Source organism: Impatiens glandulifera, chromosome 6 (genome assembly GCF_907164915.1).
Source record: "Impatiens glandulifera chromosome 6, dImpGla2.1, whole genome shotgun sequence".
Taxonomy (NCBI): Eukaryota; Viridiplantae; Streptophyta; class Magnoliopsida; order Ericales; family Balsaminaceae; genus Impatiens; species Impatiens glandulifera.
Genome location: NC_061867.1, coordinates 42,733,714 through 42,747,026, shown reverse-complemented (window position 1 = coordinate 42,747,026; position 13,313 = coordinate 42,733,714). Strand labels below are relative to the sequence as shown.

The 13,313-nt window shown below is 32.8% G+C and overlaps 1 protein-coding gene across 2 annotated transcripts; it reads left to right on the top strand.

The window, feature by feature from the left end:
• The first annotated feature begins 5,675 nt into the window (after window positions 1-5,675).
• On the top strand, window positions 5,676-13,039 carry LOC124942910 (RHOMBOID-like protein 12, mitochondrial). 2 transcript variants are annotated; one of them, XM_047483479.1, is made up of 8 exons: window positions 5,676-6,141; window positions 6,897-7,017; window positions 7,114-7,233; window positions 8,733-8,837; window positions 9,247-9,279; window positions 12,211-12,315; window positions 12,411-12,452; window positions 12,860-13,039. In XM_047483479.1, exons 1-8 carry the CDS (start codon window positions 5,771-5,773, stop codon window positions 12,947-12,949), a joined length of 987 nt encoding a protein of 328 aa, XP_047339435.1. In that variant the 5' UTR covers window positions 5,676-5,770; the 3' UTR covers window positions 12,950-13,039. The 2 variants fall into 2 exon arrangements, with proteins under 2 accessions (XP_047339435.1, XP_047339436.1); XM_047483480.1 differs by lacking the exon at window positions 9,247-9,279.
• The last annotated feature ends 274 nt before the right edge of the window (window positions 13,040-13,313 follow it).

The following is a 13,313-nucleotide window of genomic DNA, read 5'->3' as shown; positions in this document are numbered from 1 at the left end:
TGACATACTTCCCATTAAAAAACTCTCAATCTCTCCCAGATTCGACGGGAAGGTAAGATATGGAGTTGTCTATAAAGCCTCGTTTTTAAAACTTAAATTTTTTTTCAACATTAAAATTAATTCCCCTCACGTTTTCAAAAAATAAAAATTTTTAAAGAGTGTCCTAGAATTTTCAAACTAGTCGATCAAAATATTTTTTAAAAAAAATCGATCACAATAATTATATAATTAATATGTTAGGATTTTTAGTTTTCCATGTTCTGTAATAGTTAGGGTTTCTAATGTACCATATTTTATTATTGCTCTGCTTTGTTACTGTGTTATGTTCTTCATTAAAATGGGAAGAAAGAAAAACAATAAGAATAAGGAAGTTTAAGAATTTGTGATGAAAGGTTTAAGGAACACAACTGAAAATGAAATTGATAGGATTGGTGAAAAAATTATCTAGGAAAAATAGAATGCAACAAAGGTAAAGAACCAATTGCTGATTAAAATTTTGGGGAAAAAATGCAGAAGGAAAATAAGGGGAAAATAAAGGAATATGGAAGGTTGGATATAATGAAAAAGTAAACCTCTTTGGGCTTAAAAATAAAATCACAAAACTACTAATGCATGTAAAAAAATGAGAGATTGTGTTCAACAAAGAAAAAATACAGCAAACAACCGTCCAATTGAATATACAGTATCTTTAAGATTGGAACCTACTGAAGAAGTAAGAATATGAATTTATAGTAAACTAGTCCGTGAAAACAATGAGGGAGATAATGAAATCCTCAAAATCAAATATCTATACTATCAGGAGCAATTCCAGTTAGAATGTAAATAAAGTTTGGAAAAAGATTGCAGAAAAGAAAGTAGAAGATCATGCATACATTTATTTTTGGATATTGGAATAATTTTCCTAATTAGGGTTTAATTATCACATCAATTAACCTTAACTTTGGTTTTAATTCCTCTTTTGAGTTATTTTGAATATAAATATTCAAAATATTATTTTAATATTATTAAAAAATAATAATATTATTTGAAAATTAGGGTAGGTCAAATTTGTATGGTTACAATGGGATATAACTATATTGGAGTTACCAATTACTTCTAATTTTTTTACCCTCGTTCATATGCCAACTTGAGACCTAAAAGACATGTTTCTTATTCGGCCTCATTATTGATGATGTGGTATTCGAGTTGTATGGATATCAGATTATATGTACCTTTAGGGTCGACCAATAAAATCCCGATTTCATAGCCTTATTTGCCCAAAGCTCTTTCAAACATCAATTTCTATGTGTTTAATGTGATGGTCATAATTCCATCATCAAGAAATTCGAGTTCGTCTTCCAATTCAACATTGATGGATTGATCAGCTAGGAAGTCTGTAATAACGCTTCTTATTATGGTCTTTTATACCATGTAGGCTATGCCATATTCGGATATCATCATTATCATCCATTTGGCTAGGCTAAATGATAACAGAGTTCGTTGTAATAATAAATTGATAGGATATAATCTTGATACCAATTTGTTGGAGTAAATTTCTATGTAGTGTCACAATTTTTAGTGATCCAAGATAATGCCCAACATACTTTTTCAGTTGGCGAATAATTAAGTTCGCATATAGTTATCCTTTTACTCACATAATAGACAACAATTTCAAGTTTATCCTCATTTTTTTATCCAATTGACTTTCCATTAATGTTTATGTTACCATGACGTATAATATTAGGGGAATGTCAGGTCTTGGTGGCATGAGGATTGGAGGTAACTTTAAATAGTCTTTAATATTGTCAAATACTCATTGGAAATCATTGTCCCACGTGTATTTTTTTCCTTTTTAGAAGCATAAATAATGGGTTGCATGTTTTAGTAAGTTTGCTAATGAGTCTTCTTATGTATTGGATTTTCTCAAGGAAACCTCAGACTTCTTTTTATTTTTAGGTACAAGCATGATTGTTATTGCCTTTATTTTAGATGGATCGGTTTTAATTCTTCTTTAGGTGATTAGAAAGCCCAACATTTCTCCAACGGTGACCCCAAATGTGCATTACTTCAAGTTAAGTCGTAGTTGAAATTTTCTAATTCTTTGTAAGAATTTTTCAGAATTTTAGACATGTCCTTCTCAATCCTTGGATTTGACAATCATTTTTTCCACATACACTTTTACTTCTTTGTGGATAATGTCATGGAGGATCATTGTGGTCGCTCTTTGGTATGTGGCTCATGTATTCTTTAGGTCGAATGGCATGCCAAGATAACAAAATGTTTATACCTATGTTATAAATGTAGTATTTACTTTATCTTATAGGGCCATCAATATTTGGGTATATCCTCAAACTTTATCCATGAATGATAGAAGTTCATGATCAACTACATGATAGACTAGTATATCAATATGAGGTAACGGGAAGTGGTCTTTATGGCTTGCCTTATTTAGATCCCGATAGTCAATGCACACACGTATTATCCTGTCTTTTTTAACAATGGGTATTACGTTGGCTATGCATGTATGATATTCTTGTACATCGAGAAATTCGGCTTCCAATTACTTTTGGACTTCTTCTTTTATTTTGTTTACAACATCATGCTTTATCCATTTGAACTTTTTCTTTATGGGCTTAGCATCTATATAAAGGGGAATGTGATATTGAATGATCTTGGGATCGATGTTTGGCATGTCTTTGTATGACAATGAAAAAATTTATTTGTTGGCTTTTAAAAGTTTAAACAATCCATGACGTTCTTCCTTGGTTAGACTTTGTTCGATTAGGACAATACGAGGGTAATTTGACGTGTTCAAATTTATTTCAATTGTTTTTTAGTGGAAGAAACAATTTTGTCTTCATTTTCTAAGAAGTCCTTCATTTTGAAGTTTATGTTAGAGTGAAATGATAGGTCATCATTACTCAATGTATATTTGAAAGTATATTCCCTTAATACTTTGTTATAAGTGAGAAGGACATCCTATCAATACTCTTTTCTAGGATAGAATTGTCATTCTTGATCTCATTACTTACAATATTTAACACTTTTATATGCGCAAGAGGGAAATTAGTATCGTTCACATTGACATTTGAGTTGATGAGTGAGGCTACAACAGTTGGATCTAGATCAGATGTATCAACTTCGTGAGTTTGATTTCTTAACATGTCTTTATTTGGGATAGTTGGGCTTTGAGATAGTCTTTTCGGAGCATCGCGCCAATATTTATCAGTTTCCTAATCATGCAAACGTAAATGTTAGGATTATATGAACAAATAAAGAAGATTTTAAGACATGAAAAATGCTTCTATAAATCATGATTGGTATAGGGTTTAGGGAAGTCGAAATATAGGGTGTTTTGTCCTTCACGAATGAACTTTCTATTGAAGGTTGGAGGAATCGATATGTGTTCTTTATATATTTACCTTTTCGTGTTTTCTCGAATTTCTTCGGTACATATCCTAAACCGAAGTGATATGTGTCATAGAACGGTCAAGAAAAGGATGGTATGCTTGTGGCATTTGGGCCTAGGACCATACCAAAGAAATATCACATCTTACACATCATTTTTATGGAGGGGAAGCAGAATGTGCTAAAGTTGGGATCATTGGATGAGTCCTTACCTTTTTTGAAGATTTGGCATATCTCGAATCCGCTTAGTTTAATTTTTGGGACATCGACATGAGTTATTCCAATAATAATATTAGCATGGGTTTCATCTTCGATTGTGATGATGTGGTCATTGGACATGAATCTTAGTTTTTGATGGAGCGTAGAGGTTAAAGCCTTAGCTTGATGTAGCCATGGTCTTCCCATAATGAAATTATATGATAGTTGAATGTTTATGACACAAAAGTCAACTTCGAATGGTATGTCAGTTACTTGAATGGTGTGTTTTAGGCTACCCATTATTTATCGTCATGAACTATCGAAACCTTTTACACACAAGTTAGAGGGCAGGAATTTTTCTCTAGAAATGCCAATTTTTTCGAGAGTTCTCTAGGTACATATGTTTAGTGTTGTACTGTTGACAGTTGTCAATGTATGGGAATTTTTTGTCTTTCATTTAGATTGAAATATGGAGTGATTTTTCATGATTTGTTTTAGACGTTGGAAGATCCTTGTCTTCGAAGTCAATCATGTTGCATTGTGAGTCGGCGGAGATTATTCCTACCAATTATTTTGGTGTGTTGTTGGCGGGAACATTAACTTTGCTTAGCTCATTTAAAACAGCTTTCTTGTGTTCAATAGAATACATCAAGATTTTTCATATGAAAATATTTACGATTTTTTTCTTGAGTTGGCTAATAGACTGTCTCTAGGATTTAATGCTCTAGCTCATTTTTCTTTCGTTTGTGAATTTGACATATTTATCAAAATGTTTCCATACATTTTAATGGTGTTTTTTTTTTTAATTTAAAGAGTTCTCTAAAAATTTGCCTCTTGTATATATGTTTTTAATTAAAATAAATATTTTATTGCAGCTTGAAACCAAATGTTGATTCAATATTCATTAGATGAAAATGATTAGCTAAGAGGTATGTATAAGATAAGAGAAAAATAAGTTTTGGTGTATGACCAACACATGTTTTGTATATATATGACTACGACCCAAAGAAGTGAGAGCATTAACAATATTATAAAAAGGTACGTTGCGCTCAAACATAAGTTTGTAGACTTGTTTAATCATTTTGAAAAACTAGTTGAGCATCGTCAATACGATGAGTTAAGAGCTCAAACACGGTCTAAACTAAGTGCTCCATTTTTGGAATTTCTAATTGAAATTTTGAAACAAACAAGTAGTATTTAAAAAATCTTTGCCAACACAACATTCGTAGGTATAATCATATTTATAATTACCAATTTTTAGTAAATTATAGTCTGTTTCTACGAGTTCAAGTCAAATATTTTTGGTTGGAAGTTTGCAAATTTTCAATGCAATGACCGAATGTCATGATAATATTTTATTATTCTTAATTTTAATTTTAATCTAGTTAAATTAGCGCAATTTTAAATAGTTTATACTATTATTGTGTACATACTCATACTTATAAGTTATTAATTATATGATAAGTGCAACACTTTCAACCAATAACAAATAATATAGTAATTTTAAAATTTAATATATTTTTGGTAATGAAATTCTCATCAATGATCTACCGATAATAATAAAAATAAAATATCTCGTTAAATAAAAATTAAATTCGAGAACGAGGAGTTCACTCTATAATGTTGTTATCCTATAATAATTCAATTCAAAGTTCAAACTCATTTGATAAAAACTCTTCAAATTCGAGTATGATTTTTTTTTATAGAGGATGAATGATAAACTCAATGAAAGTGGCAGCGAAAACAAAATCACGAATCCGATTTAACCTGCCACTTTGCCCACAAGTCCCGAAATGTGATATTTCGTCTTCAAATATCACATTTCGGGACCCGAAATGGGACATTTTGAGACCTAAAATATAATTTTTCGGGACCTGAAACGTGACTTTTCGGGACATTTCTGGACCCGAAATGTTACATTTTTAATTTTTCTTTCTCTACGGTCTACCCATATGGAATGGCATGTCGAATTTCTAGACTTACTTTCTCTACAACTGCTAAGTTATATATATATATTTTAATGAGAATCTCTTTTATTGTTTCTTGTTAAAAGAAAAGAAAAACATTTAAGACTGCATCCGGTCTCATAATCGAATTTCATACAAGGCCGGATCAAGTTCGCTGCCCTGTAAGAAGAGAAACGACAGCCATTGTAGGAACCTCTCAAGGGGACGGACCTTAAAAAATGCAGAATCTATTTGCCTCAAAACTAGCCTCCAAATTGCCAAGAATTGTCTCCAACAGCACATCATATCTCTACCCTTCTCCTCTCTTGAGAACCGAAGTAAATCACGTACTTCGCCGCTACACCGCCGCCGAACTGCCAGCCCATTTCTCATCTCACTTCAGATCTTCTCGACATCCATGGCAGTCGCAGAATATACTTTCTCAGAAAATTTATGGGTTCATACCAACCACAGCTTTGGCAAAGCGGTTGACTACAAATGCGATTTGGACTAAAGGGTTTATATCTTCCAATGTTAGTTTTCTGAAACTCCAATTTCCAAAGAAGAGGCTTGGGTACCATTCATCATTTGATTATCAGAATCGCAGCTGGTAATGTATCAATTTTCTCGAATTTTGCAATGGTTTTGATTTCTGAAGATAAAGGATTCAGGAAGCTTTCATACATAGTTTCTTTAGCTATGAATTAGGAGTATGAAGTTTACAGTATTTTTCATACATAGTTTCTTTGGCTATGAATTAGGGGTATGAAGTTTACAGTATCTTAAATCATATGATCCAAAAAAGAATCTTATGAAAGACGAGAAAAAAATTCATTTTAGTGTTGGCGATTTTCCTATAGGATCGTGATTGTGCCAGAGATTATGACAAAATACTAGTTTCCAGTTAGGCTCAATATATGTAGGATTGATTATTGGATTTTATAGTGTGTATTGTTGATTGTTCTTTTCTTGTAATGAACTTGTCTGATTCATGGTTAGTTATCAAATGAGTTGCAATTTCTTTCTGACAAATGAATGAAAACTTTCACTTATTTTTGTTATTCTCCCTCTCTCCAGGCTGACGCGAACATCCCGTGGCATGATAGTTGTGTATACATATTTTAAACTATCGTATCAATGTTTATTTTCTTCTTTCTCTATAGCCTTATAATCAACAAATGCATAAGAATATCTTTGAAGCTATATATATTGCTTAAGGTTTGTAAATTACTAAAAACAATTACTTGTAAGACTTAAGGTGTTTCATATTTGCTGCATGCTGTAAAGTGTTTGAATGTTGCTTTTGGTTAATACTATTAGCATAGGAAACAGAACGGTCAATAGATAAAATAATATATTCTGCAGGCTATCATGGCTGAGAAGTCAAACACCTGATCGAGTGGTATTGGGCTTGATTTTAACAAATACAGCTGTCTTCATGCTATGGAGATTAGCAGATGAACAATTTATGATTCAGAACTTTACAGTAAGTTAGTTGTATAGAATTCTTCTGTCTGTTGATGACGCCTTCACGTGTGAGAAGTATCATGGATATTACTTACAAATTTGTCTTGTTGAACAGATTTCAGTAAACAATTTCAACAGTGGAAGAATCCATACATTGATAACTTCTGCTTTCAGTCATATTGATATTGGGCACATTGTGTCAAACATGCTTGGCTTATACTTCTTTGGGATGCAGGTAGGTTTTCACACCTAAGGATTTTTAAACTACATAATAATTGTTCAGATGGTGATGTGAAATCTAGACAAACCTTTAATATGATGCTTCCATGACTTAAAAAAAATATATAAAAAAAATCTTAACATGATAATGTTAGAGAAACTTGAAAGATTCTACATCTTAGTTCACAAACAGTAAAATATCTGATATGGGTTTGGCCATGAATCAGGAATGTAAGGCCAAACTGAGTCTGAGACTGAAAAAATGTAGACCTGGAATGGAACATGAGCACATTAATCAATTCGTGCAAATGTGATATTCATCGCCAAAATTAGATTTCGCGATAATGAATGGATGCCATTCTCGGGAAGATCCTTCTGGGTAGAAGCCTTTGGGCTCGAGTCACTAAGATTTGTGAGACTCTTCATCCTCTTCTCTCCTTCGAGGTGGACAATGCCAAGAAAATCGATTTTTTGAATGACCCATTGGCACCCATGCGGGAAACTGAGTCTAAGCCCCTTGAGCTCTTGAAAACTCCCATTCCCCGCTCTTAAGAAAAACCATTGAATGATAAAAGGAGAAAATCCCAACTGATATCTTTGAAAGCTTTCTCAATGTCAAGATTGCAAAGACATCTCGTCTCCTTCCTTCTAGTAACTGAATTAATGCACTCATTGGCGATGAGAGAGGCATAAGTGATATGATGACCCTGCTCAAAAGCCATGGGTCAGAGAAATATGGTTCGGCAAAAGGGCTTTAAACCTATTTTCTAGAGTTTTTTTCAGGATTTGTAGAATCTAGGATAAGGCTAATAGGCCTGAAGTGTTTGAGTTCCCTTGCCCCTTGAATCTTCCTCATAAGGACATTGATGCTTGAGTTTCAACTTTTTCGAAAAAGACCGTCGCGTGAAAATGCTTGAACAATCTTAAGTAGTCATCCTTAATAAATTTCAAAGACTCTTTGATGAAGGCAACAGTGTAACCATCGAGGCCAAGGGCTTTGTCTCAGTCATAATTCATGATAGCTTCCCGAATTTCCTCGATCATGAAATCTCGCTCATTTGAAATCATTTGTTGGTTGCTAATCTGATGGACCTCGATCCCTCCGAGAGTAGGTCTTTCTCTGGCCGGTTCTTTAAGAAGATCCTTGTAGAAAGTGAGGATGGAATCTATGATGGTGCTAGGGTAAACAATCTCAACCCCGTTAATTAGTTTTTAATTATAAATAACAATAAAACTATAATTCTAAAAAGTTGTTAAGTTATTTAAATGAAGGAGCGAAATTGCTAGTACAATATAGAACCATGTGATTTCATGCTATGCCAGGATCTAGCCGGTCTACTAGGCCCGGTCTGTTTTCCCATCTTTTGTGGTGGTTTCAGGACAGTTATTATTCATATCGAGTAGAGTATGTGATATGTGTACAAGTATAAGTTCAATGAGAAGTAGGTTTTTCTTAGATAATGAGGATGATGATCCACTCATTATTATTAATTTTTCCTTTCTATTATTTGGCAGATTGGACAAACTTTTGGAGCCGATTTTTTGCTGAAGTTGTATCTATCTGGGGCTGTTGTTGGATCAATTTTTTATCTTATCCACCATGCTTTTATAGCATCAAAGGTAACAACAAAATGTCCCAGATTACCAAAGGGAATACATATTTTAGGAATGGAAACTTTGTCTACAGTTCGCATATTCAATGAGTTTTGACAATTTAATGTTTACACTTTATATTTCTTAATTATATGCAAAAGAGTTTGTGTAATTGGAATTTGGAACTGATCATGAAATAGCATTACATACAATCTTCTTGAAATATTGCTATTTCTCAAGTTCTATTAGTACTGGAATAACTTTTCACTATATTGTGATAATAATAGTGCAAGTTTTTTGTTTCAAAACAATATCTAATTAGGATAGACTATGCTAAATGAATTTTGATTAATCCTTCTAATTTTCATGTAAAGGATTAGAAGTCTGTTTCCATTATTTTTTAATATATACTTTTTGTTTTGTTTGATGTATACAGAGTACAAGAAATTGGACAAGTACTCCAGGTTTGGTAAGCTTGTGTTGTTATTATGCCTACCTCTATGTGTGCAAATCATATTGATGATAGAATTAGCTTTGACAATGCAAAATATAAAATGCAGTCAGTTGACATATCTGTGTCAACTAATGTCTAGAAAACAAATTACAGGGAAGTTCATGATATTTTGTATGCCCTTGCTTCGACTAGAACTATTTATTGCATGCATTATCAGTATTATGGGATCTCTTCATCATTTCATTGCCTAGTCAATTATGTACAATTAGACTGTTAGCCATCTTAGTGCTCTCCACATCTCCATTTCTTTCCCTTATTTGAAGGACAAGAAAATCCATAAATAAGCCCTCAAACTATTGCCAAATTTTATTATCTGCCCCCAAATGTATTTTATTTAGTCTCCTTAAGTATGATTTTGTTTTTTCTGACATAAGTCCTTTTTACCCCCACCTTCATTCATTCCCCTAGTAAAGTTTCGAACCTTTTTGTCTAGCAATTTGATAACTTTCTTAGGAGATATATCTTGACACTAGTAGTTTTGAATTCCTAACAACACACTAGTAGCCAACTAAACCCCATCTTCTTCATTTCTGTAATAAAGTTTTGAACCTTTTGCTCTAGCACATTGATAACTTTCTGGTATAGTTTGAACTAGAATTACCTACAATTTGAGATCACCTTCAATTTGAACTTCAGACTTATAACAGATGAATTAGCTTTTAAACAATAAGTTTCAATCGGAACTTAATTACTTCCAGTCAGAATTATTCATCTGAAGCAATCAACAATTTCACAACACTAATCAATCATCTCTACTGATTCAGCAACAATCGGAAACAATTTTGCAGCTGATCACAGTTATTTGAACACAGAAATAATTGGCTCAACCCCAATCGGAATTACAAAACCTGATTCGTGTCAGAAATGAGACCGGTGGATTGTAATATGATCGGAGATGGCTTCTTCCTTCAGAATTTATCTTCTGTAATTGTGCTACTGCCTTTGCTGGAACTGCACCTCACAGTACACATTTTTACCAAAACGAGCTGTGATACTGATGTTATACCTTGAAATGGAATTAAGTTTAATATCTAACATGGAAGGATATGAACTCTTAGCTAAGAGAAATTAAATTAGTTGGGAAGGTAGAACCCTAGATGATAGGGAGAATACAATGGGGAAGAGAGAGAAACTCTAACGAGAGTATTCAACTAATTTATACATAACTGCTAATAATCTATTTATATTATTTTATTTGTAACCGCAGTAACCTCCACTCCATTCATATGGTATTAACCATAGCCCTATTCCCACGTAACACTTTCCTAGAAGGTAAAAATTGTTGACACTAGTTGTTTTGAATACCCAACAACACTCTAGTAACTAACTAAATCTTACGCCTAAAACAATTCGCACTATAATGAGATATATGGAGCAGGCCTGAAACAAGAGATACTCCAAAGTTTTGACTGGGAGAGAGCCTTCTTCAATAATTATGATACCAATCAACCGTCTCTAACATCCATCTCAACCCTTTCTTAAGCAACTTGGCATTCATTAGACTTTTCTTAAACAACTTGGCATTCATTAGACTTTAGTCGAGTTATTCTTTCAAATATAGTGAGAGCCTCTTTGATCTCAAAGAAATAAGAAACATACGCTCTAGAAACAATGAACAAATCATCAAAAAACAAATGTTTGTAATTTTAGATCTTATCATTTAGGATGATAGAAAAAATTATTAGGCTTGTGGGATTTTCAAATAGAGAGAAATAGGTGGTTTTTAATATATTATTATCATAATAGGTATACAAGTTTAGAGTTGATTTCTTTAATTAGGGTAAATCATAATCCTTATAATATCTCAACTAATATATCTATAAATAAATTAGAGAATAAAATAAATATAAACCTAGTTTGACTATTTTCACACCCCTCAAATAGGTAGCATATTCTTCAAAAAAAAGAGAGGACTTGATTCAACTGAAAAGTGAGTGACTTTGAGAACTATCGCCAAACAAGGAGTCGATGTCGAGAGTGAAGTGATGCATAGGTACGATGTTGGAGTTTCTGCGGAGATGATGCCAAAAGTTTCGGTTGTTAGTTCGGCCTAAAATTGAATTGGATTTTTGATTTTGATCGAAACTGAGGCTTAAGTTTGACTTGGTTTGAATCTGTCAAAGCGACAAAAGCCATGTGTGAGGCCCCTGAGGGAGGGAGTGAGTGAGCCTTTTGAATAAGCTTTTTTTTCTCCATTTTTAATCAACTGAAACAATATAATCCCTAAAAACACAAATTAGTACTAGGACCAACTGGTCTCATTCTGGCAATATTTAAGACTTTCTAGACCAGGCCAATTTGGGTATTGATGGTAGCTTTCAACGACAGAGGAAGTTGAAGACTCTGGCTCCAAGTTTTCAATAATATTTGCACTGAGTTTTTTCGACCCATTCACTTAAGATTATTCAGTTTTCTTAAGTCTTGAGTATAACTTAGCTTCCCTAAGAAAGATGAAATCTAAAGACCTATTTGCTCGTCTGCTGACCTATTGTAGACAAATATCCCCACTTTTCGTTATAGCACCTCTTGTATTTAAGCTTAAGACGTTTCTTTCCGAAATCAAACAGAGGAGCACAAGTTGTTTATCATGTTTTGTTAGTTAATATGCAATCAATGAATAGCAGAGGCAGGAGGCAGTCCCTTCTTATTTTCTTCCCAGTAGAGGGAGTTTAAACAGAACAAGCTTTCAATTTCATGAGTCCCAAACTATACCATGTGGGATTACCTAACCTAAGAGAATCAACTCTAAACTTTGTATAAATAGATATAACATATTATGAGAATAATATATAAAAAAAAAAAAACTCACATGATCTCTATTTAAAATTCCCACATTTGAAATTTGAGAACTTTTTATGGGTTTCGACTAATATTCCTATTATATAGGGAGCTAGTGGAGCGGTGAATGCGATAATGTTGCTCCAAATATTTCTGTTCCCAAAGTCGACTATTTTTTTGGACTTCTTCATACCAGTACCCGCCATGTTACTGGTATGCATCTATGTTAATATATGTGGAAAAGGATATACTAATTAATAATTGCATGTTGAAGTTCTTCCACTTGGGTTATTTAAATGATGTTGCAGGGTGTCTTTATTATTGGAAAAGACCTGCTCAGAGTAATAGAGGTATGAACTTCCTTCACTCCTACTATTACAACAAAATCTGTTGTTTTGTTATGCACTTTTGTAATGTGATCGTAAAATAGAAAAATCTACTAATGATATGTTTGGTCAAAAATCACAATAATCTAGAAAATGTGCAAAACCGGATTAGACCAATAGACAGATATCACTATACTAAATGAACAAAAAAAACTCTTGGATCATAATAATTAGATAAAACAACCAAACAAAAAATCACTTTCAAAACTCTAACAATTTACAATGGAATCGCGATTGTGACGACCACCTAGAACTGCATTTTGGATACTAGATATTTGCTTCATAATAGAATGGTATTCACACAATATATTGGTACTCATTTATAACATTGTATGGACAGTAAAAATATGATATTGCTATTGTTGTTCCAGGGTGACCCTCAGATCTCAGGAGCTACACACTTGGGTGGTGTTGCGGTTGCTGCAGTAGCATGGGCTCGGATTAGGAAGGGTCGATTCTGAATTGTGTACTTCACATGTAAATCATTTATATCATGATTACACATCGCTTAATTTTCTATTTTCAATATTCTCCATCCAAATTTGATCTAACCCAGTTAGTTCACTGATGTTTCTCATACCAAAACCTAACTTGTCATACTTAGTCTGATTGTGGGAAAAAACAATATAAAAAAATGTTTTAAATTGAAGGGGTTATGATTGTAGGCGTAGATTCATGTTAGTTTTTAAAAATAAAATACAAAGTATATAGATATTTTTTTAATAATATTACATGGAAAGTGGTTTCTTAGGACTTGGTTGATACGTGTTTATATTAAAATGAACTTTTTTTTTTTTGTGTTTGTTAGATTATAAGATTATTTGA